Source organism: Lissotriton vulgaris, chromosome 4_1 (assembly GCF_964263255.1).
Source record: "Lissotriton vulgaris chromosome 4_1, aLisVul1.2, whole genome shotgun sequence".
NCBI classification, from domain to species: Eukaryota; Metazoa; Chordata; class Amphibia; order Caudata; family Salamandridae; genus Lissotriton; species Lissotriton vulgaris.
In genome coordinates this window covers 2,133,335,212-2,133,361,298 of record NC_141691.1, presented here as the reverse complement: position 1 = coordinate 2,133,361,298, position 26,087 = coordinate 2,133,335,212, and the positions used below count along the sequence as shown (strand labels likewise).

General features: G+C 49.2%; 1 protein-coding gene across 1 annotated transcript in view; it reads left to right on the top strand.

The window, feature by feature from the left end:
• The window catches only part of LOC147725216 (vomeronasal type-2 receptor 26-like), a 64,101-nt gene that overhangs the window by 16,771 nt on the left and 21,243 nt on the right, over positions 1 to 26,087 (top strand). Inside the window, exon 2 of the mRNA XM_086918205.1 lies at positions 17,785 to 17,908. Coding sequence (XP_086774331.1) covers positions 17,785 to 17,908 — 124 coding nt within the window. The remainder of the gene's footprint in view (positions 1 to 17,784; positions 17,909 to 26,087) is intronic.

Sequence of the window (26,087 nt, the reverse complement as noted above, 5' to 3'; positions counted from 1 at the left end):
GCTGTTATTTCCAGCCCATTGAACTGCTGACCGTGCTAGTTCCTGTTCATGCATAGTACTAAGTTCTCTGTAACCTATTTGTTGTTTCAGTACTTTATCAGTGGCTTGAAATAAATGCTCAAGAGAACATTGTTCTGGTATGGGAGAAAGAAAACGTTTCTTGCTTTCTGGGCGTATGGGTCTGTCAAAAGGTCTTGCTCTACCTACGTACGCTATTCTATCTGGGTCTTCTGTATCATCTATATCGTCCTCCTCTGAGATTTCTTCCTCCGCTTTCTCGGCTTCCCTAGCCGCTTTTTCCTTTGCGTGTAAGTCTAGGATTTCTTTACGAATCTTTCTGTACATGGATTCTATACAACTTTGTTTACTATGTTTACCATCAGCTATGTTGTCACTCCATTTCATCAGAACTTGCATCTCTTCTTTACTTTTACCTGGCCGATCTCGTTCCCTTATTAAACAATTTATCAAAAACTGTAAGATCATATTTTGTGTCTCCACCTTATTGTGTACCATGGCCTCGTGAATACATTCTGGTCTCTCCCCTGTTCTAATAAAGTGATATATGTTATCTAAATGTTCTTTCTTATTTGGTAAGATAGCCAAATAGTTTGTAACCCGTCGTAAACGTGATGAGTATAGTATCATCTGGTCTTCGCCTGGTACTGGATCATATCTACAATCAGTAACGTACTGTCTAAGGGCTGCGTATGTAGTTACTTTTGGTGTGCGTTGTAATGCTGCTTCTCTAAGTGTTATGCGTTTTACTTGAGGCGGGGTGACAGGAAGACCTCCTACTGCACCTCCTGAAGCTGAAGCGTGACCGTCAACTGGCTGTGTTGTCGCTACTGATGTCATAGCTGGTAAAGTAGGTGTAGGTAATGTAGGCAGACTCTGGGTTGCAGGTGTAGAAAAAGGATTGCCAGGACCAGTGGCAGGAGAGACGGTGGGGGTAGTGACAATAGGGGGAATCGTGTCTTGAACAAGGGGTTGAACATTATTATTAGCAGGTGGCACGCGTACATTGGTATACTCTGGAGCAACTTCATCTAAATAGGAAGAAAGGAAAATGTCTGCTGCGGTCTGTTTGTGTTAGACCTGGCACCTTGGCCACGTTGGCGTGAGTTTCCCTTCCACTTTTTGCTGATGTGCTTTCGATGTTTTGCTGGTTTTCCGATACTCAGGGCACTGCGCCATGGCCGACCCGTGCCGCAGTGCAAGTGCTCCCTACTGTAAATTGTACATGTGATTGGTATCCATGATTGGTTCATTGGATTTACTGTTAGTCCCTAGTAAAGTGCACTAGGAGTGCCAGGGCTTGTAGATGCCAATACTGCTAGTGGGCCTGCAGCGCTGGTTGCGCCACCCACCGAAGCAGCCGTAAGATGTGTCTGGGGTCCGCCACCGCAGACCCCGCGTGCAGTCTCATACTGTCACGCTGGCTGGGCAAGTGCACCCACTTGCCAGCCCCTGAACCTTCCCTTGACTGCATATTAGTCACCCCTATGGTAGGCCTACGGGCAGGGTGCATTGTAGGTGTAAGGTAGGACAAGCCCTGATGTGTGTGGCATGTCCTAGTAGTGAATTACAACTAACTTCGTAGTTCACTATTGAAGGCTACCTGCTTCCGCTAGGCCAGAATGGGCTGCTGGAATTATTACACCCTATAATCCCAACAGGCCCAGGGAGCATGGTAGAGAGTCATGTTTAGTATGCCTGAACTCAGGATGATAAAGTATTTCTTTTAGTGAAGTTTATTTTAATATCCTGGGTTTGCAAATGCTACCTTTAGAAAGTTAGCATTTGCTTGCATAACCATTTCAGCCCGCCTCTGCTGGTATGTGTATCTGACTGTCTGGGATGTGTGAGTGACAGGGCTGGGGGATGACAGGTGGTGAATGCGCAGATTACACCTTAGTGGGAGGTAGGAGTGGCTCTTGACTCTGAATCTTGCTGTGCTCTGCCACCACAATGCTGGCTCCACCCTCCTGGGGAGCGACTGATGACTCAGCCGACACCTAGCCCAGGACGGGCGAAGCCCCATCAACAAGGTACTCTAGCTGCCCCTGTCCGCACAATGCTGGCTCCACCTCCTGTGGGGCGTCTGATGCGCCTGCCCCTCACACTGAAAGCAGAGGCCGGATTACGCCCCCAGAGTACTCACGGACTGAAAGTGGCTATGCAAAGGCCCCCCTGGCCTGCGAGAACAAAAGAAATGCCGTATAAAAGTAGGAGCCCTGCTCCTTGTAAATTAGATCCTGTTTGTGCTACAGAAGGAACTCTGCCCGATGAGAAGGACCGGGAAGGACAAGGAAGAGTGCCGGCTCTTGCCTGTGTCTGGTGCCTTGCTGCCGAAGGAGAGGAAAAAGCAAAGACTACAAGAAGACTTTTGCTTTGAGAAACTTTGTGCCAAACTCTGCTGAAAGATCTCCAAGGGCTTGCTGTGAACTTGCCCCCTGACCAGCGCCCCAGGACCAGTGGGCGCTACATCCTGAAGAAAGCGACTGTGTGTGCTGCTTATCGCTGCAGTACTGACGGAGGAGTCTCCTCCAAGGCAACGACATCCCCCCGAGCACCGTGACCGGGGCCCAAAGCAACAGCGAGAGCAACGTGAGGTCCAGCCGCCGCTGGCCCAAACACCGTGACCGCAACTGCACCGGGAGCCCGAGAGCAAAGTGAAGGAGGACCTGTCCGGTCCAAGCTCCCAAATTGACTGCGCTTCGAGCCGTCAATCCACTTGCAAAGACAGACAGCCGCCCTGTGAGAACCCCCTCTGGTCGGTATCCTGCCCGACAGCTCAGCTGTGAGCGCACAGCTGCAAACCGGCACTTGGCTGGGTACGTCCTGCACTTGAGGACCGTACTGCCACTTGCCGCCACCACACAGCCGCCGCCTCCAGGGTCGGAGCGAACGACGAGGAAAGGACCCTACCGCCACAGAGCACCGCCGCCCCGTATGACCCGTGACCTGCCCGGCTGAGAGCCGCAACGAACAACGACCCCGGAAAAGCAACCCGACGTGGGACAGCTCCCCTGGAAGCCGCCCGCTCCACAAGAATTTGAAAGGTACTGTGTTGTATCCTCCCGGTGCGAGCGACCTGCAACTCGAGCTCGCACCGCGCCCTCTCCTCCCAACGCGAGCCGCCTCTGAAACCGAGGCTCGCACTGCTCCTGGCCCTCGAGGCCCACGCAGAGAGCGCATTGAGGCACTACAAGACACTGAACCTTATTGAACCCGGGCAGAAGGCCCAAAAGATTGCTTATTAAAGAACTGTGGCAACCTGAACTCAAGTAACCTGGAACCGCTATTGAAAGTTTGACAACTGTATTTACAAGCCTGCTTGAAATTTATATAAAGACATATATTTTTACAAATACAGTTTGGTGTCATTGTGTGGTGGGTTGGTTGTGACGGTGTAATATTGCAAGTGTTTAACCCTATGTGCCCCAGAGATTAGCCTAAGACTGCTTAAGCCACACTACCTAGAGGGTAAGCAGAGGTTGTCTTGAAGGTAGCCCTCAGCCCTGACGAGGAAGAGAGAGTCCCTGCTTGTCGCTAGTGTTGCACTGCGCCAACTAGAGACTCCCCCTTCTTACATTGGTGGCAGCGGTGGGATTTTTCGAATTTACATTTGCAGTGTTTATACCTTAACTTCTGACCATTGCACAGTGATTTCAGTCCAGTTACTTGGCCACAGATTTCGTTGCAATTTTGCCGAGAAAGATCCCTACCGAAAGAACCATGCCGGGCACGAAGAGCCTGGATGGAGTGGAGTCCACGACCTCTGAGATGTTGGAGGTGGAGTGGGACGCCGCAAAGCTGGACAAATACTCAAAGAATGAGCTGAAGTTTTTTTGCAAGAAATTCAAGGTTCCGCACGCTGGTTGCAAGAACAAGCCAGAACTCTACAAGGCCCTGAAAGCCTGGATAGAGTCCAGAAAGGCCCCGGAGGATCAAGATGCCCTCGCGGAGCAAGATGCAACTGAGGAGCAGAATGCACCTGGGGATCTGGTGGATCTCGAGAGGCAAGACAGCGTGCACAGCTTTGGTAAAGGCCTGTCGCCAGAGTAGCTGGCGGACAGGAAGGAAACAAGGGATCATGAAAGGAAGCTGGCAGAATTAAAAATCCAACTGGAGCTTGAAACCAAAAGAATGGCGCTGGAAGAGCGAAAGCACCAAATGGATTACGAATTGAAAATGAGGGAGATGAGTCTGAAGGAGAGAAACTTGGATCATCCTCCCTCTGGTGGCAGCACAACGCCGGTGCAGGTAGAGTCAAGAGTGCACATCCCTAAAGACGTAGTTAAAGAGTTCTTCAAGGGGGATGACATAGGACAGTGGTTTAGGGCATACGAGGTAGCCATGTCCTCCCACCGGGTCCCTGACAAGGATTGGGGAGCGGGGTTGTGGGGAAGGTTCCTTAGCGAAGGGCGAGATACCCTGCTAGATTTGCCCGTTGAAAACCAGAGGTCCTATTCCCACATGAAAGAAGCTTTAATGAACAGGTACGGGCTTACCCCTGAAATGTATAGACAGAAGTGTAGGGGATGTACTAAGCGGCCTGGAAATACGTATGTGGAGTATGTGACTTACTTTTGCAGAGCACTGGATGGTTGGGTGAAGGGTAGCAAAGTGAATGATTTTCAAGGTCTCTTTGATTTAATTGCATGGGAGCACTTGTCTGATCACTGTTTTCCTGAGTTACGCCAACACCTGATCGATAGCAAGCTGTCCAACCCGAGGAAGCTTGCTGAGGAGGCGGACCGCTGGCTCAGCACCAGGGTCCACAAGGGTCCAGTGGGAGACTCCGCCAAGACTGGGCAGGGTCCCCAGCAGAAGAGTGGGGGGGACAAGGGAAAACAGAAAGGGTTCCAAAAAGGCCCCCAAAGTAATCCCCAAGGGGACCAGCAGAAAGGTTCTCAGCCTCCCCCACCCCCAAAGCAGAATGGGGCCCCGACAGGTAAACCTGTTCCGAAGGGGCCCTTCAATTGTTTCAAATGTGGCGAGCCTGGGCACATATCCAGTGACCCCAGGTGTCGCCTGTTTGGAAAACCCGCACCCACTGGTGCTCCGCCCCGTCAAGTGACTAGTGTTCACTTAGGAGAAGAAGTGATGGTCCCGGGGGTGGAGATCCCGTTCACATGACCCTAGTCTCACTAGGAGACAGTGAGATGATCCCTACAAACTACCTGCCCTCTAACACTAAGAAATATGGGCAGGTGGTGATCATCAATGGTAAGGAAGCTGAGGCTCTTAGAGATACAGGAGCCAGTGTGACTGCAGTTAGGCAGCACCTGGTGTCTCAAGAGCAGGTTGTACCCCATGCCTACTGTAGGGTTATCAACGCTGATAATTCAGAGAGTCAGTGTCCGATGGCTCAAGTTCCCTTTGAGTGGGGGGGGGTTTCTGGTACTCTGCAGGTCTGTGTAAGGAAAACCATGCCTGTTGACTGTTTGCTAGGGAATGACTTGGAGCACTCCCCTTGGGAAAAGGTGGAGAAGACGACTCACCTGCGGATGGTGGGTCTGCCTGACTGGGCGTGCCTGACCACCCTGTCAATGGCAGCCAGTAGGGGTGATCAAGAGGTCCTGGGGCCTGAAGGAGAGGCCCAGGAACCGGCCTTAGGGAGAAGGCGCAGGGGGCGCGGGAAACCGGCCCCTGAAGTTCCCAGTGTCCAGGAGGAAGCAGACCTTGAGGGGCAATCTGTTCCCCTGGAGCCTACAGGGGAACAGATTGCCGAGCTGGGGGACCTGCCTGAGCTGACCCATTGGCAGCAAGAAGGAGGACCCTCCAGGGAGGAATTCTGCAAGAAGCAGAAAGAATGCCCTTCTCTCGTGGGTATGCGGCAGCAGGCTGCAGACCAGGCCAATGGTGTTCAGGCCAAAACACATTATGTGTACTGGGAGAACGACCTCCTGTATTCAGAGCCTAAGGCTGCTGAACCTGGGTCAGCCCGTGTGCTGGTGGTACCCCAGAAGTTCAGAGCCTTCCTACTGGGTCTGGCTCACGATGTGCCTTTAGCAGGACATTTGGGGATGGACAAGACCTATGACAGGCTTGTCACCCACTTTTACTGGCCCCAAATGCACAAGAGCTCAGATGCTCATTGTAGAACCTGTCCGACTTGCCAGGCAAGTGGGAAGAGCGGAGGGAAGAACAAGGCTCCCCTCCAACCCTTCCCTGTGGTCGGTACGCCATTCCAGCGAGTGGGTATTGACATTGTTGGGCCTCTGGACCCCAAGACAGCCATGGGCAACAGGTTCATCCTGGTCTTGGTGGACCACGCCACCCGGTACCCTGAAGCCATCCCTCTGAGGACAGTGACGGCCCCGTGGTGGGATGTGCACTGATGGGAATTTTCTCACGAGTAGGATTCCCTCTAGAGGTGGTGAGTGACAGGGGGACCAACTTCATATCCAAGTATATGAAGTCCCTTTGGCAAGAGTGTGGTGTAACGTACAAGTTCACCACGCCTTACCATCCCCAAGGTAACGGGTTGGTTGAGAGATTCAACCGAACCCTGAAAGGCATGATCATGGGCCTAGAAGGTCCAGTGAGGCGTAAGTGGGACGTCCTCTTACCATGCCTGCTCTTTGCATATCGCGAGGTACCACAGAAGTCCCTAGGGTTCAGCCCCTTTGAACTGCTGTACGGTCACCCCGTGAGAGGACCACTGAGTTTGGTAAAGGAAGGCTGGGAGCAATCTCCCAGGAAACCTCCCCAGAATGTATATAGCTACATGCTGGCCTTCAGAAACCAAACCAGGCGCTTCAGACAACTTGCCGAGGAAAATCTGGAAGCAAGCCAGGAGGAGATGAAGCGGTGGTACGACCAGAATGCCACTCTGGTCGAGCTTCAGCCTGGACAAGAGGTGTATGTCCTGGCCCCAGTGGAGCCCTGTGCCCTTCAGGATAAGTGGACAGGACCATTCGAGGTTGTGGAGCGCAAGAGCCCAGTGACATACCTGGTGGACATGAAGACGCCCAGGAACCCTTTGAGGGTCCTACATGTCAACCGCCTCAAGCCCCACTTAAGAAGGTCCGAAGTGGGCATGTTGTTGGCAACTGATGGTGGAATGGAGGAGGAGTCGGAGCCTCTTCCTGACCTCTTAGTGGCCTGTGAGAAGGACGGGTCAGTGGATGGAGTTAACCTCTCACCCACCCTGACCCCCGAACAACAGGAAGACTGCCGCCAGTTGCTGGGGCAGTTTCCAGATCTGTTCTCCCTGGTTCCGAGTGTCACAGATTGGTGCGTCCATGATGTGGACACAGGAGACAGCTTACCTGTGAAGCATAAGGCTTACAGAGTGACTGACAGGGTCCGGGCCTGCATCAAGGAGGAGGTCTCCAAGATGCTTGCCCTTGGGGTGGTTGAGTCTTCCAGCAGTCCTTGGTCCAGCCCCGTGGTCTTGGTCCCGAAGGCTGCTGCGCCGGGAGCCACACCCGAACTCCGGTTCTGTGTGGACTACAGAGGACTCAATTCAGTCACGAAGACTGACGCGCACCCCATCCCCAGAGCTGACAAGCTCATTGATCGGCTAGGGGCTGCCCGGTTCCTCAGCACGTTTGATTTAACGTCTGGGTACTGGCAGATCGCCTTGACCGATGGGGCAAAGGAGAGGTCGGCATTCTCGACACCAGATGGGCATTTCCAGTTCCGGGTTATGCCATTTGGGATGAAGAATGCCCCTGCCACCTTTCAGAGATTGGTCAACCAGGTGTTGGCTGGGCTGGATGAGTTCAGTGCCGCCTACCTGGATGACATCGCAGTGTTCAGTGGCACCTGGCCAGAGCACCTGCGACACCTCTGGGAAGTGTTGATGGCCCTGCGTAGAGCAGGCCTCACAATCAAGGCAAGCAAGTGCCAGATTGGGCAGGGTTCAGTGGTGTACTTGGGACACCAAGTGGGGAGTGGCAAGGTAGCACCCTTGCAACCCAAAATCGAGACCATCCTGCGGTGAGAGCCTTCCTGGGGCTCACTGGGTATTACAGGAGGTTTGTCAAGGGCTATGGCACGATTGTGACCCCCTTGACAGAGCTGACTTCGAAGAAGCAGCCCAGGAATGTGATTTGGACTGACACCTGTCAGAAGGCTTTTGACACCCTGAAGACTGCCATGTGCACGGCGCCCGTGCTCCTGGCTCCTGATTTCTCCAAGGAATTCATAGTGCAAACAGATGCTTCAGAGCATGGTGTAGGGGCTGTTCTTTCACAGATGACTGAGGAGGGCTTTGACCAACCCGTCGCCTTCATAAGTAGGAGGTTACTTCCACGGGAAAGTAGGTGGAGTGCAATAGAGCGTGAAGCATTTGCTGTGGTCTGGGCGCTGAAGAAGCTAAGACCCTACTTGTTTGGGTCTCACTTCCGAGTTCAGACGGACCACAGGCCCCTCAGATGGTTGATGCAAATGAGGGGTGAGAACCCGAAACTGTTGAGGTGGTCAATTTCTCTACAGAGTATGGACTTTACGGTGGAACACCGCCCTGGCACCGATCACGCCAACGCTGACAGTCTGTCCAGATTTTTCCGCCTTAGTGATGTGGAACTCCCTGGGGAAGGGTAGTTCCCCCCACATTTCAGCTGGAGGGGACACATGTTAGACCTGGCACCTTGGCGTGAGTTTCCCTTCCACTTTTTGCTGATGTGCCTCCGATGTTTTGCTGGTTTTCCGATACTCAGGGCACTGCGCCACGGCCGACCCGTGCCGCAGTGCAAGTGCTCCCTACTGTAAATTGTACATGTGATTGGTATCCATGATTGGTTCATTGGATTTACTGTTAGTCCCTAGTAAAGTGCACTAGGAGTGCCAGGGCTTGTAGATGCCAATACTGCTAGTGGGCCTGCAGCGCTGGTTGCGCCACCCACCGAAGCAGCCGTAAGATGTGTCTGGGGTCCGCCACCGCAGACCCCGCATGCAGTCTCGTACTGTCACGCTGGCTGGGCAAGTGCACACACTTGCCGGCCCCTGAACCTTCCCTTGACTGCATATTAGTCACCCCTATGGTAGGCCTACGGGCAGGGTGCATTGTAGGTGTAAGGTAGGACAAGCCCTGATGTGTGTGGCATGTCCTAGTAGTGAATTACAACTAACTTCGTAGTTCACTATTGAAGGCTACCTGCTTCCGCTAGGCCAGAATGGGCTGCTGGAATTATTACACCCTATAATCCCAACAGGCCCAGGGAGCATGGTAGAGAGTCATGTTTAGTATGCCTGAACTCAGGATGATAAAGTATTTCTTTTAGTGAAGTTTATTTTAATATCCTGGGTTTGCAAATGCTACCTTTAGAAAGTTAGCATTTGCTTGCATAACCATTTCAGCCCGCCTCTGCTGGTATGTGTATCTGACTGTCTGGGATGTGTGAGTGACAGGGCTGGGGGATGACAGGTGGTGAATGCGCAGATTACACCTTAGTGGGAGGTAGGAGTGGCTCTTGACTCTGAATCTTGCTGTGCTCTGCCACCACAATGCTGGCTCCACCCTCCTGGGGAGCGACTGATGACTCAGCCGACACCTAGCCCAGGACGGGCGAAGCCCCATCAACAAGGTACTCTGGCTGCCCCTGTCCGCACAATGCTGGCTCCACCTCCTGTGGGGCGTCTGATGCGCCTGCCCCTCACACTAAAAGCAGAGGCCGGATTACGCCCCCAGAGTACTCACGGACTGAATGTGGCTATGCAAAGGCCCCCCTGAGCTGCGAGAACAAAAGAAATGCCGTATAAAAGTAGGAGCCCTGCTCCTTGTAAATTAGATCCTGTTTGTGCTACAGAAGGAACTCTGCCCGACGAGAAGGACCGGGAAGGACAAGGAAGAGTGCCGGCTCTTGCCTGTGTCTGGTGCCTTGCTGCCGAAGGAGAGGAAAAAGGAAAGACTACAAGAAGACTTTTGCTTTGAGAAACTTTGTGCCAAACTCTGCTGAAAGATCTCCAAGGGCTTGCTGTGAACTTGCCCCCTGACCAGCGCCCCAGGACCAGTGGGCGCTACATCCTGAAGAAAGCGACTGTGTGTGCTGCTTATCGCTGCAGTACTGACGGAGGAGTCTCCTCCAAGGCAACGACATCCCCCCGAGCACCGTGACCGGGGCCCAAAGCAACAGCGAGAGCAACGTGAGGTCCAGCCGCCGCTGGCCCGAACACCGTGACCGCAACTGCACCGGGAGCCCGAGAGCAAAGTGAAGGAGGACCTGTCCGGTCCAAGCTCCCGAATTGACTGCGCTTCGAGCCGTCAATCCACTTGCAAAGACGGACAGCCGCCCTGTGAGAACCCCCTCTGGTCGGTATCCTGCCCGACAGCTCAGCTGTGAGCGCACAGCTGCAAACCGGCACTTGGCTGGGTACGTCCTGCACTTGAGGACCGTACTGCCACTTGCCGCCACCACACAGCCGCCGCCTCCAGGGTCGGAGCGAACGACGAGGAAAGGACCCTGCCGCCACAGAGCACCGCCGCCCCGGATGACCCGTGACCTGCCCGGCTGAGAGCCGCAACGAACAACGACCCCGGAAAAGCAACGCGATGTGGGACAGCTCCCCTGGAAGCCGCCCGCTCCACAAGAATTTGAAAAGTACTGTGTTGTATCCTCCCGGTGCGAGCGACCTGCAACTCGAGCTCGCACCGCGCCCTCTGCTCCCAACGCGAGCCGCCTCTGAAACCGAGGCTCGCACTGCTCCTGGCCCTCGAGGCCCACACAGAGAGCGCATTGAGGCGCTACAAGACACTGAACCTTATTGAACCCGGGCAGAAGGCCCAAAAGATTGCTTATTAAAGAACTGTGGCAACCTGAACTCAAGTAACCTGGAACCGCTATTGAAAGTTTGACAACTGTATTTACAAGCCTGCTTGAAATTTATATAAAGACATATATTTTTACAAATACAGTTTGGTGTCATTGTGTGGTGGGTTGGTTGTGACGGTGTAATATTGCAAGTGTTTAACCCTATGTGCCCCAGAGATTAGCCTAAGACTGCTTAAGCCACACTACCTAGAGGGTAAGCAGAGGTTGTCTTGAAGGTAGCCCTCAGCCCTGACGAGGAAGAGAGAGTCCCTGCTTGTCGCTAGTGTTGCACTGCGCCAACTAGAGACTCCCCCTTCTTACAGTTTGTGACGGAGTTTAGTCGGGACCAATGGTGGTGGCAAGTTACGGGGTACTTCCGGGGTCGCCTTGGGCAGGCCCTCGGCAAGAACAGGATACAGACCTGTAATAAGAGCATTTCTTTGTCTGTCTAATTGTTCTATTCTGACTCGTTCACCTTCTTCTAGTAACTCTCTTTCTTTAGCTTTTTCGGATTCTTCTCTACTTCTCTCTGCTTTCCTGATTTCTTTCTCTGTTCGTCTATGCGCCTCTTTACGCCATAATTCTATGGCATCTTTCCGGCATTGTCTGGATTTCTTTTTCCATAATGCTTCTTCTACTCTCATGATGCATTCAGCATCCCATGTCCCTGAGACAGGCCATCTAAACTTCTCTTCCAGGTCCTTAGTATAGTCAACCCATAAGTCTAAATACAGGATGGCATCTAAGCCATGTTTCTGGTACATAAAATGTCCGGGAGAGTCCCTAGGCGGGACGGGAACTGCTTCTTCGAGTATCCCTTTCCTGGTTCCTATCTGACGTAATTTCGAGAACAGTGGCATATTTAAACTGACTTGAACGTGAACACAATAAACACAGTAATGAATTGCAAACAGTCATTCATACCACGACATGAAACACATTAAAACATTTTCGAACAGATGCTACCTAGTACATGAAAACACAATTCTGAAAATCTCGAGATTCTAAAATACTGAATTACTAGATGCACTGCTAGAACAGTACAGACATACTGGTCACATAAAGAGACACGTCATACCGTATTAACCTAAGTGAACACGTCTGGACCAGGTCTGTGTACGCAGACCCGTCTTGACCGGGCACAAATTAATGAACCCGTCTGGATGCGCTCCCAACAACGGTACTCACCGGGAAGCAGAAACTGAAGGCCTCGGAAACTGGACTGGAGTGTACTGCTACTGCGTCGGTCTGCTACTACTTCTACTACGCATGCGCTTTGGAACAGGTGGGCCTCTGGATACCTCGGACCTTGCTCTCTCGGCCTGGGGCTCTGGTCGGGATCCTCCGCATTCCTCACCGCCTCGTCTGGATGCCGGGTCGCAGTCTCCGTCTCCTCCGTGGGCCTGAGGGAGATAGCAGGAAAACCCGCAGGTATGCACTGGATCCGTCACGGCTGTAGAAGGGGTCAGGGGCCTGCGTTACATCGCCAGCGAGTGGGGAAGGGGAGGGGTCCCTATTCGTGCGCCAGATTTATGTGGTAAATAAAATTTACCGGACTATTTTTCTATACATTAAATGACAATAAGGATAGCTCAATCAAATGAGAGGCAGAGTCCGTGGTATCTGAGTCATACAGGCTTTAATTAAGTGGCTTGAGTCACTGGAGATCGGGTTCCATCACCACTAAGGTTCAGGAAGGGATATTCAACATTTTATTAACATCACACATTATATATAGTAAAACCATATGATTGAAATGAATACAGTAGGCGTAACAATTGAAAAGAGAGAGATAAGAACACATGTGCGTAACAGAAGGCGTGTAAAAAGGCGTACACGTAGGTGTGCACTTGACGAGTCAGAGAAACGTCACAAGTGGGTGGATGCTTAGAGAAAGTTTGCAAAATCAGCAGAAACCTTTGGCATGTATGCGCGCGCAACTGAGCATGACGTGTAACTGGGGAGAGCTGGGGGCTTTGACGTTAGCACTAGTAGAGGAGACTAATGTCTGGGATGTCAGAACGACCTGTACCTATAGCATATCTGGTATCTTGTGTTTAGAGGATGTAGTGTCTGAAGTAAAAGGTCTCTCTGGCAGAGGCCGTTCATCACTGAATACTAGTGCGTGCATATGAATCTTCATGTTAAGTACGGGGGCCATGGGCCTACTGTGGTAACGGGTGCAGTAAATTACTTGCATGGAGACAGGAAGGCAGGGCCCTTTGCTCTGCAGCCGGGAATATGTTTACCTATTTCACTAGACTGGAATGCGTTTTCGCAGAGGCTGAGCAGATAACTGTAGGCAAAATACCGTTTTGGCAGGCAGGCCAGGCCGAGCCGGGCACCGCTCGTCTGGGCAGGATGTAAGGTAGAGGTCAGGGATGCATACCTAAACTGCAGTTATTCAGAGACAGAAGAGACTTGGAGTCTCAATTAAGGGCCTGACTCGGCTGAGCCAGAAAAACATGGAGAGAACGTGTGCTTTATTCAAAAGTGCACCATGTAAAGACGTTGGCACCATAGGCCTAGAAGCCTAATTAACGGGCTTTTCTTGGAGAACTGGATAACTGACATGTTAACGTTGGACGCAAATGCATATGCGTCTTCCTGGCAGGCACGGAAAAGGAATTACATGACATACATGGGGCACGTGTATATGGATGGGGTGCGAGTGGGGGACACATTGGCTACCTAAAAATTTCTATTTCCTCAGCAGTACTTAAGATTGTTATACAGTAGATCAAAACTGTTAAGCGCGGGGATACTATGGTACTGGGGTACCCAAACACCTCTGCCCATCCTGATATTATCCTCAGCCGTTGGTCCGGGGGCTGGGATATATGAAGTGCTTCGGTAGAAATTGTGAAGGTCCCAGATAGATATGGGACCATCACCTTCTCTGGGTGTCCAAGTTTGGAGGTTTGGAACAATATGTCTACTCCTAAATCTAATTAGTATCAAGTCACCAGTGATGTCTTTTGGGAGGGACCCTAACCAGCCCACTCTTCTCGCACTCAAGATCCTTCCATCAAGATCATGGGGCAGGGGTCTATTTTTTGTTATCCAAAACTTGACCTTATTTAACAGGTCATTTTGTGTCTCTGTATTTCCCTGTTCGAGTTGTGGGACTCCCGAGAGGACGCACACAAAAAGAGCGGCCTCTGGAGGTAGATGAATTCGAGAAACCCTATTACGGTCTACTCTGGTAACAATATTGTGCACTATTGTGCGTTTAAGAGGGGTTTTAGGAACATTTGGGGACAAAGAGGAGGAAACTATTACTTGGGTTTGGGCAGCTTTATTATGTATAGTTGGTTTAGGTACGTTCGCGGGGGCAATTGACAAGGGATGATTAGATATTGCAACTTTGGTAGAAGGTAACAAGTTAAGTTTAATTGTTTCCTCAATCCCTGTCAGTCTATCCCCCAAGGTGTTAATTTTGTCAATCAGGGGGTATATGATAGATTTGATCAATTGTTCGATCATAGACAATAAAGCCATCTGGGAAATGGGTGCTAGGTAGTCTGATTTATTCCACCTCTGGTTTTGGGGGGGGAATTGGTAGGAGACAAGGTAGGACTAGAGGGCCCATTTTGTAATTTTAGTATTTTAAATTGACTCTCATTATATTTTTCCCCGTCATGCTTCCTTTTGGCAGAGGTAGCCCGAACGGGTACTATACTTTGAGTATTGACTTTTGTGAAAATAGAGAAGGGTTCCAGCACACTCTCATTAGGGGTTGACGGGTTAATGTTGTTTGGCGGGGAGGTAATCCTGCTGGGGCATACCTAGTCTTACATAGACTGTTTAGTTCCTCCGACAATGAGAGGCTACACCCTGTACTTGTTATCTCTGAGGAGGATTGATTACTGGTTAGGCTGTCTATAGGCTGGTTGAAATTTTTTTCAACATCTCTGCGCGTAGGTAACAGTGTACTAATTGTATTCATGTCTATCGCCCTAGGGCAAGGATCCGACCAGAAAGCTGTTTTAGTGGTAACCCCCTTGCGGATCATAGTATGGAATGGAGGTAATAAGGTTAATAAAGTTTACGAGGCAGGTGCTACTGCCCAGTACAAAAAAGTCAATTGGTAGCTTTACCTCCTCATGAAAAGCCAAGGGGGGTGGCCCGTCCCGACCTCCTCAGGCCTCTAAGGGCCACAGAGGGCCCGCCCTTTGCCCGGGCTTAGCCCAGCGTGTCCTGCGCGCGTCCTCGCGGGACGAAGGAGCAGGCGAGTCGTTATGTGCCTCCTGGCACGTGGGAAATGTGCAATCTGCCCCTGTGGCTCCTGGGGCTTGCAGTCAGGCAAAGTGATCCGGGGCACTGGACCGGCGAAGCGAAGCCCGGCCGGTCGGTGAGGGAGGGGGGCGGAGCTAAGCCCGGCCGCTAGGGAAGGAAACAGCACAGCAACGAACACCAAGGGACTCTGCGGCAGGCAAGTCTTTATGCGCCTCCTGGTGCATGTGAAATGCGCGATCTGCCCCTGTGGCTCCTGGGGCTTGCAGTCAGGCAAAGTGATCCGGGGTGCTGGACCGGCGGAGCGAAGCCCGGCCGGTCGGTGAGGGAGGGGGGCGGAGCTAAGCTAGGGATGGAAACAGCACAGCAACGAACACCTAGGTCACAGCTTTGGAATGCTTAGAAGTGGAACTCTCTGCCCTGAGCTCAATGATTTGACCAGCTGTGTGTTGAAAAGCTGGGGATGGGATCCAGCAGGCCCAGGGTGGATTCCAATCTTGGCTGGGTTGAGAATCTCTGACAAGTTCCCAGGTCTGAGTTCTGACTGGGTGAGGGATGAAAGCTTGCAGCCCTGGGCTCTGTCCTCCAGCCAGCTGTGTATCAAAGTGGCCGGGATGAGTCCAGTAGGCCCAGGAGGATAGCCCCCTGCCTTTCTCTGTTAAGAACCTGTGACCAGGCCTCGAGTCAGCGTCCAAACTGAATCTGTGGTGGAAGCCCTGGCCTTGGTCATCCTCTTTGGACCCGCTGTGTTTCATCTGTGGAGGGTAAAAGCCCCCGGTCATGCCCCGCCATACTCTGCTCAGCCTTGCCTCAACGTGCCCTGGGTAGGATCCTGCAGGCCCAGAGAGGGTTCTCCTGCCTTTGTTGGTTAAGAAACTCTGACCTGGTCTCAAAAAGCCTGGACTGGGGTTCATCAGGCCCCGGGAGGTCTCCCCTGCTTGGCCATGATGAGAATCTCTAACCGTGCACTGGTACTAAGCTTCTTGAGGCCCCCGATAGCCTGTCTGGTGCCCAGCTTAGAGTCCAAGAGCACAGTCCACAGAGTCCCTCACACTTCAGTACATCTCAGGGGCTCTAAGAGACTGGAAGCAAAGTGCCTCATACCATAACACCATTGTCAGAGGAACATCTGGCATAAATATAATGCCCTAAATAATGTGTATGATACTCTGACATACAAGCTGAAGTATGCAAGCTGCCATTTAAAAGTTCCTAGATGTAGGGGTGCCTCTTCCTCCAAACACACATGTTTACACTGCATCCCACATGTTACATTCTCTGCTCTTACATAGTCCCTTTCCTGGATCCTTTGCCTCTTGGTCTTAATTGGAAGACAAGTTTTTTCAAATGAATCATTTCATGCGAATTGTTGATCTTTTACTTAAGTGTGAATACTCATCTGAACATTGATGCAACAAAATACATATTTTCAGCTACACAGTATAACATAAGTTGGTTATTCTTAATATATAGAAATAAAAGGCTATTATTTATGATATGCTGGGGGAAGCGTGACATGGGACACATACACACTAGTAGTTTACCATCAATAACTGTAAACAATTTCTACATTATGACCACAAACTAAAACATGGAGACAAATGAGTTATGTTTAGTCAAATTTCAATGGTGCACATAAAGAGGTCACTAACTGTTCAAAGACTCATTCCAGTAATGCTACTCACACACGTCTCCTTTGAGGTTTTACATGAACCCTTCCTGCTTTTTCCGAGGTCTCTGTCTCACCTCTCCTAGACACTCCCCCTCCCACTCGCCTTAAGTCATACTCGGTCTAGATATTTAACTACAGAGGGATGTGACAGTAGCAGAGGGCAACAGTGCCCACAGCCCGTGCCTGTATGGCTACAATGGGGGACAGTGGACCTCAGTAGATTGAAATTGTTGCTTGTCACGGAGACAGATGAGTCTATTCCTGAGATCTACTGACTCTTTCAGTAGCATCTCTTGTACCTAGCAGGCTTTCCCCACCATCCTCAGTGACAGAGTGTGAAGTAGGGTTTAAAGCCTACATCCCTGTCTCCCAGGCGGGCTAACTGTGGGTGTCCCACCTTGTTCTTAGGGAACTATTTATTCTCTTGTTAGTCCTCATGTTCAGCGGGTGGATTGGATTTTGGAATAAACACTGGCATCATAAAATCAATACTTTTTTATGCACTGGATAAGATTTAGCTGCTGGTCAAAGATGTATGTGTGTGTTGAGGGAACGTGGTATCTGGGCATAGCTCCACAGTAGGTACCAGGGCACAGAGATCACATCTTTAGTATTCACAATATAGCACTGAGGATGTGTCCTCCACAAAATTAGATGCTCACTTGTCAATCCAACCTGTAATAGCCCGCAGATCACGTTCAAGAATTCTCTGAATCATACTGATAAATGCGTGTTCAGTTTAACTTTGGACCAAATAGAAACTTCTAAACAGGCGTGTAGTATCTTCCTCATTCCATTTTTGGTACAAGGTAATATTTCTTCTAAAAGCTTGGTGCCTTCAGGTAATAACTTAGAAAGGAACACAATAAACCCTGTTCATACTGTGAGATTTGCAGTGTCCCCTCTGTGTAGACTGAAGTGTTTCACATCCTGCCTTCGTGAGTGTTGGATACTCTTGTCCCTCAGCTCAGTCTAATCTGAGTCCTCTTTTCCCTCTTTCTTCACAGATTCCTCGCTCTGTCTGCAGTGAGAGCCTCCTCCCTGGGCCCTCATCTCAGACTTTTCATCAAATCTTCATCTCTTATTTTATTCCCTCTTTCTTCACAGATTCTTTCCTCGGGCTGTACTCAGAGCTGCCTCCCTGGGTACCGAAAGGCTCCAATAGAAGGGAGGCCCATCTGCTGCTTTGACTGTGTGCCGTGTGCCGAAGGGGAGTTTTCAGACAGGACAGGTAAGTGAACACCTTATAGTTCTTACAGACCAGAGGCCAGTTGTGTAAAGTACTCACATGAGCAGGAACACAGGCATGTATGAAAGTAGTCTCAGCAAATGGACTGAGTAGGGTGTTATTTTGCTAGCTCTTGTGTCAATATTGTTTAGTAGGAGTTTAATTGGTGTGTTGTCACAGAGATTTTCATGCCAGATAATATCATCTAGCATAAATATTGTGGCATAAATATTATTTACAAACATATCCCTCTTGTGGGTGTAGATTATGTTTGATTAACTGCAATGGAGCAATGCTGTGTAGGAGATATCTTGAATACAAAAAAAAATTCTAAACAGTATGAGGGTGACAATCTTCTGGTGCTAAACCAGCACAGTAGTTTACTTATTTTAAGATTTGATTTAAAATATATTTTTCTTCTCTCTCGATCCGGAGAAGGGACTGGAGAGTACTGACCAAGCATTGCAGTAGTTAAAATGGATGAATTAGCTATGTGACTGCTGGCATTTGCGCTATCTGTCTTTGTTGCAGCAGAGAAATGAAGAATGTGTCCTCACTGAGAACAGTCATTGTTCAAATACTACATCAGTGTAGACTCTGAAGATTATGTAGCAAATGCATTAAACTGATAATTATGTGGAAAACGCCGCTGCTGCATAAACTCATAATTCCATTGGCCCGGCTTTAAGTGACTCAATCAATTAATGGCTGGTTTCTTTTTTAACTTTCTGCACTACCACCACACGCTTCGATTTCAGGCAGAGGCATCTCAAAGTCAGTATTTACCATTCAGGTGCATTGTGAAAGGTGAGTCCATGGGGTGGCAGGTAGAAGGCCAGCAGGGTTGCATTCAGATGCAGAGCCCTTATCCCGATCCTTGGGCCTCACAGAAATGGTTTAGGAGACAAAGGAAAGGAGCGAGATTCATCGATATTGTCAAAGAGAAGACCCAGAATAGGGAGCACTGTGAACAGACTCATTGTTTCGTTTACAAATGGCCAGAGACCACTTCTTCAGAGAGATACCTCAAAGAAGGGGACAATATAAGTGTTTTTGGTTTTTTAAAAGGGACATTCATTAGTGACACTGGTACTGCTGCCAAGTGAAAGTGGTCACTGCCGGTTATCATAAAGGAGCAGATGCATCAGGACTGGGGCCCAGGAATTTGGGGGGCCCACTGTGTCACAATTATGACTGTCTACCTTTAAAAAAAAGGGGCATCAGAGCTAGAGCTTATGAACGGCACCAAATATGAGACTTATAAAACAGCAAATGCATCAAACAAAAACAGATATCCTAAACAAACTGCTCCCCATACCTGGGGTGTTGTGAGCCCCTCACACTCTTTGACCCCAATGCAACTGTACCTGCTGCACTAATGATAAGTGCAGTCCTGAGTAGCAGGCTATCTCCTCTGCCTCTTTTACCTCTTCCCCATCATGATGGATCATCACCTCTGTCCTAAGGCCATGCCAATGACAATGGAACACTTCCATGACCAATCATCAAAATCTGCCACTTAATGCTATTTGCTGGCAAACGCGAACACTTAGGGCCTTTTTTATGAGTTTGGCAGTCCCGTGTACCACCGTGTTGGAGAAGACAGTCCGAACATGGAGAACTCGTCTGCCGACCACAGTATCGAAAGTTGGGTAGATCGCCATGTCGAAGACCACAGCTGGACCAACAAGATGGCCAGCAGACTGCTGTTTTCGCGATCAGGGAAAGGCAGCCGCCATAGATCGGTACTGGGGAGCTGCACAGCTGTACATTTTGCAAGTTGCCTGTTCCATGAGCGGACCGTGGCAGTCCCACTGCCTGCTACAATGTGGTGGTGACAAAGGATTTGTGCTGTCTACTCAACCCTTTCTTGTTCTTCTAGGCAGAGTCCAAACTGGATTACTTTCTCCATCCCACCCCCACACAGCATGATCTTCACCCCAAGGAATATGACCATGTTTTAAACGAACTAGATTCCCTTCTCCAGCCCACCCCCACAGAGCAGGATCTTCACCCTAAGGAATACGACTGTGTTTTTGATGATCTACAGGTGAGTCATTTATGGGCTGATCCCCGGGAATGGCTATATGGTAGTTTTCCTCATGTATCATGCATATGTGTGCATCTGACACATATGCAGTCGAAATGCACACACAGGCACACAGGCATAAGTATATTTGGAAAAGTACTCACCACTGCTGCAAGACCCATGCCTCCACATCACTGAGCCAGTGGTCAACTCCTAATACAGAGGTCTTTGGACCACCAGCAGCTTGAGCAGCTGGCAAGGGTGGACACGGTGGTATGGCAATCGGACCGTTAACCCCGTAATATGGCCCTTAATGATGCATTGGAAACTTCTGAGCAGTCCTAAAATTGAGCTAATTATTCTTTATAGTACACATAGCTTAAGCAGGATTTTCTGCCTTTGAGTGCAGCCCTACTACTTACACTATATTCCTAGAAAAAAATATAGAACATGCAGTAAAACAGAACAAGGACTCCCTCCACTTGCATTGAAATATCTAAAACTGTCCCAAATTGCCTGAGAATCAATAGCAAAATCACAAACTATGTACACACTAATCAATAAACCTTAGCAAACGTGAGCACCAATATAAGTAAAATATTTTAAACTAAATATTTAACAAATTATTTTTTGACATCTATCAAAACAACATATAAGTAAAATAGAAAATAGAAAATAAAGACTGATAAATTAAAATGATGTAATTATCAACCACTAACCACAAAATTAAAAATAAAATAAAATCAGTAAATGCAACACATAGAAATATAAAAAAGACACTGTTATTACAGCAAATGTACATACATATTAAAACATAATATTTCCCCTCTAAAGATAATTATCTAATTAAAACGTACTATGCTTTGGGTGTACATTTTCCTCCACATTATAATCAACAAAATACAGAAAAAAAATCCAAAAAAGCTAAAAAATGCTCAAATGAATTAGGTCTAAATAAAATCTACCAAAGCAATCCACGGTCATAAGGAAACATTACAAAAAAGGTTCAAAAAGAGGACCCTCAAGAAAACCTGAAAAATCATATAAAATTTTTAAAAATATTGGTTTGCTAGAAACCAAATACATTTCCTTTGGAAAAAAAACACAAAATCCACACATCCATAGGATAACTTCAAATCTGTAAACCTGGAAACAAATACAATACTCACTCAAACAAAATATTATTTTTAAATATTATATAAACATTACATTAAATATATACAAAACATTCAACATACCATTATATAAAATAACTGCACACTACAACTAATCTTTAACTAGTCTTAACTTATCCAATGAACAGCAAACAGCTTACCGTGACATAGTCCCACAAAAAGTGTTGAAAAATGACAGGAATATACTATCAAAGCCCTTTGAACAGTAAAAAAAAACGAAAAAAATACTGCTAAATGAAATGAAAAAGATTATATTCCTATACATAATGATAGGACTAAAATTGTGTACAAATGTTTTAAACTCATTTAAAAAACCTAATATTTAATGGAAAAATATAATACAGTCATGTAAAGTAAATAATACTATGAAATTAGTATTATTTATAACATATATAAAATACTTTTAAACCTGTTGGAAAAACAAAATATGTTGTACAAATGTATATATTTTGAAAATATAAATATACCATATTAAGTAAAGAAAATTGAAAATGTGTAAACAATGTTGTGAAAGAATATATAACTTGAATTGTATCTGACAAATATATTAAAATAGTATTAATAATAAAAATATATTTTTTATATATTAAGTATATAATTTAATAAATGTAAATATATACAGTGGACAACATTTTTTTTAAACTTATTTTTATTAGCATTTTGTCATTGAACAGTACAGATCATATCTTCAGGCTTGTAGACAATAACATGTACAATCAATCATTCACAGAGGGCCAGAGAAGAATATTGATGGCGCGTGAAGCGGGTCTGTATAATTCAAGTACCAGTAGCAACGAGAAAGGTGTGGGGTGTAAACCAGGGAAAGGAGCATGTAGGCGTCGAGTGCAGGCAATGGGAGGGCGGTACAGGTTGGGTGATATGGGATGCAGTGGATTGTGTAGTTGTATAGTAGTGCTGTTAGAGAGGGGGGCCTGCGTAGGGTCATCGGTGGGGTCAAAGTGGCTAGGAGGACAGGGTGTAGGATGAAACTGTGGGCAGCTCAGCCGAGCTGTCTGCAGGAGTGCAAGGCCCGTAGTCATGCCGGCGTTAGGGGGTGAGGGGTGGCGGGATTGGACGGGTGAGCGTTTGAGTCTTCTTCGTGTGTCACTTGTTTAAAATGGTGCAACAGCATGGCCCACTCCATGGAGATGGGATATTTACGGATCCCTTTAACCTCCTCCTCACGTAGTGCATCTTCTTCCGCCGCTGCGCATTTACATACTGCTCCCACTCACGCTGCCGGGGGGGCCCGCGGGGGACCGCCAGTGCATGGCTATACTCTTTTTTGCCAATAATAACGCTAGGGAGATGAACCGCCTATGCACTTTAAGATGTTTCTGTATTTTGAATATGCCTAGTGCGCTAGCTTTCCATGTGGCTAGGGTCTGGAGTCCCGTGAGAACTCTCAGAGTATCATGAACAGCCCGCCATAGAGAGTGGAGGGTAGGGCAGCTCCAGAACATGTGATGAAAGTCTGCGTCTGGGGAGTGACATCTGGGACAAAGGAACTGAGTATCGGGATAGAATTTGTGCAGGCGTGCCGGCATCAGATACGCCCTATGGAGTATGGTAAATTGTATGTTCTTAAAACGGGCATTTCTAGATGTCTTCTTGGAGGCTTCGAGGGCTTTGACCCATTCCGAGTTGTGTAGTGAGCGTCCGATTTTGTCCTCCCATGTGGTACGTAAGGCTGTCAAGGATGTGTCCACGAGTTCACGAAGTGCCTTGTACAACCAGGTGACCAGGTGCCGGCCCAACCTCATAGGCAGGATAGCGTGTATGACTGGGTGTGTGGTTGGTTCCCCAGTATGAAGGTTGTGATGGGGGCGAAAGCCTTCAAGGAGTTTGTGATACCGCAGGAACTGACCCGGTGGGAGCTCGTACTCGTTCAACAGGCGTTGGAAGGGTTTAAGTTGTCCTTCCTCGAAGAGGTGTATAAATAGGGGGGTTTACCCAAACATAGTCACTAGACCTGGGTTCTATAACTACTGAGAGGAAGGGGTCCCAGCGTGAGTGTGATATAATGTGAACAATTCAAAAAATGATTTACACAGACAATAAATGCATCCACATTGTTTTATTCACAATGGGACTAGGTATACTGAATATACTAGACAACTGATCAATAATTTTAAACGGTTGTACAGTGCCCCAGAGAGGGAGGGGGTTGTGATCGGGTGAGGATATTGTGATGGAAGGGAATTAGTGACAGTAAAATCAGCCAGTTAACAAAACTGTATTGGCGAGTTATATACAACACAAAGGACCATTGGTTCGAAGCTTAAATCAAAAGATATCATACTTCACATAATACAATAAATGTAAAGATAGTGGCGTGAAGTTGACGACCAAACAGGTTATTGTCGACGTTTCGACCCTCAAAGTTCGCAGGGATTAGTCGTGCCCTTGCTGTGGGGTTTTCATCAGGACAAGAGGAGTTGTCGGCAGCTATCACTTGGTGTCCAGAGAGCAGGTGGTTCCCCACGCGTTCTACCCCGTGATAGCTGCCGACAACTCCCAGAAAGAGTATGAGGTGGGTCAATTTTCCTTTGAATCTGGGGAGTTTCAGGTACTCTTCAGGTTGCTGTGAGGCCCGCCATGCCTGTTGATTGTCTCCTGGGCAATGATTTGGAAGACTCACATTGGGCTAAGGTGGAGCGAACATCACATTTGAAAATGTTGGGTGTGCCAGAGTGGGTGTGTGCGACCACTCGATCGATGACAGCGAGTAAGGGTGTTGATGGGGTCCCGGAGCCTAAAACTACGGCCCAGGATCCAGCTGGGAAGAGAAGAGTCAGGAGGCGCGGGAAACCGGCCCCCACCATTCCCGTGGTCCAGGAGGAGGTAGACCCCGAGGGGGATGCCCTGGAGCCCACAGGGGAACAAGTTGCTGAACTGGGAGACCTGCCTGAGCTGACCCACTGGCAGCAGGATGGTGGTCCCTCCAGGGAAGAATTTTGTGCAGAACAGAAAGTGTGCCCTTCTCTTGTGGGTATGAGGCAGCAGGCCTCAGCCCAAACTGCAGGCGATCAGTCAGGATCGCATTTTGTCTACTGGGAGAACGACCTCCTGTATAGCGAGCCTAAGGCTGCTGAGCCTGGGTCAGCCCGTGTGCTGGTGGTACCCCAGCGCTTCAGAGCCTTCCTACTGGGTTTGGCTCATGACGTTCCGTTAGCTGGACATCTGGGGCCGGACAAGACCTATGACAGGCTTGTCACCCATTTTTATTGGCCCCAGATGAGAAGGGATGTAGACATCCATTGTAAAACCTGTCACAGGTGCCAGGCAAGTGGGAAAAGCGGAAGGAAGCAGAAGGCTCCCCTCCAACCTTTTCCGGTTGTCAGTACCCCCTTTGACCGGGTGGGGATTGACATTGTTGGGCCCCTGGCCCCCAAGACAGCCCTGGGCAACAGGTTCATCCTGGTCTTGGTGGACCATGCCACACGGTACCCGGAAGTATCCCTCTCCGAACAGTGACAGCCCCCGTGGTGGGACGGGCACTGATGGGTGTTTTCTCCCGCATGGGGTTCCCCACAGAGGTGGTGTCAGACCGGGGAACCAACTTCATTTCCAACTATATGAAGTCTCTGTGGAAGGAGTGTGGGGTAACCTACAAGTTCACCACTCCGTACCCCCCTCAAGGTAATGGGCTGGTTGAGAGATTCAACCGGACCCTTAAAGGCATGATCATGGGTCTTGAATAAGCAATGAGGCATAAATGGGACGTCCTCTTGCCATGCCTGCTGTTTGCTTACCGTGAGGTGCCACAGAAGTCTCTAGGGTTCAGCCCCTTTGAGCTTTTTTATGGTCACCCGGTAAGAGGACCTTTGAGTCTGGTCAAAGAAGGTTAGGAGCAATCTCCCAGGAAACCTCCCCAGGATGTATACAGTTACATGCTGGCCTTTAGGAACCAGACTCAGCACTTCAGAGATCTTGCTCAGGCAAATCTGGAGGCCAGCCAGAAAGAGATGAAGCTGTGGTACGACCGGAATGCCACTCTGGTCGAACTTCAGCCTGGTCAAGAAGTTTGGGTCATGTCCCCTGTGGAACCTTGTGTGCTCAAGGACAGGTAGACTGGACCGTTTAAGGTTGTGGAGAAGAAGAGCGATGTCACCTACTTGGTGGACTTGAAATCTCCCAGGAACCCCTTGAGGGTCCTGCATGTCCTACTTACAAAGGTCCGAACTGGGCATGCTCCTCGCTACAGATGCCGGAATGGAAGAGGAGAGCGAGCCTCTTCCTGACCTCCTGTACGCAAAATAGCAAGACGGGTCAGTGGATGGTGTGGTCCTCTCTGACACACTGACCCTTGAACAGCAGCAAGATTGTCGCCAAGTGTTGGGACAAGTCCCTGATCTGTTCTCCTTGATTCCTGGTGTCACTCATTGGTGTGTCCATGACGTCGACACCGGGACAGCCCTCCTGTGAAGCACAAGGCTTACAGGGTGACTGACAAGGTCAGAGCTTACATTAAGGAGGTCTCCAAAATGTTTGCCTTGGGGGTGGTTGAGTCCTCTAGCAGTCCTTGGGCCAGCCCAGTGGTCTTGGTCCCAAAGGCTGCGGCGCCTGGTGCTTCACCCGAACTCCAGTTCTGCGTGGTTTACAGAGGACTCAATTCAGTCACGAAGACTGACGTGCACCCCATCCCCAGAGCTGATGAGCTCATAGATCGGTTGGGGGCTGCCCGGTACCTTAGTACGTTTGATCTGACGTCTGGGTACTGGCAGATCGCCTTGACCGATGGGGCAAAGGAGAGGTCCGCATTCTCCACACCAGATGGGCTCTACCAGTTCCGGGTTATGCCCTTTGGGATGAAGAATGCCCCTGCCACCTTCCAGAGGTTGGTCAACCAGGTCTTGGCTGGACTGGAGGATTTCAGTGCCGCCTACCTGGATGACATCGCAGTGTTCAGCGCCAGTTGGGAGGAACACGTGCGCCACCTCCAGGAAGTGTTGTTGGTCCTGCTCAGAGCAGGCCT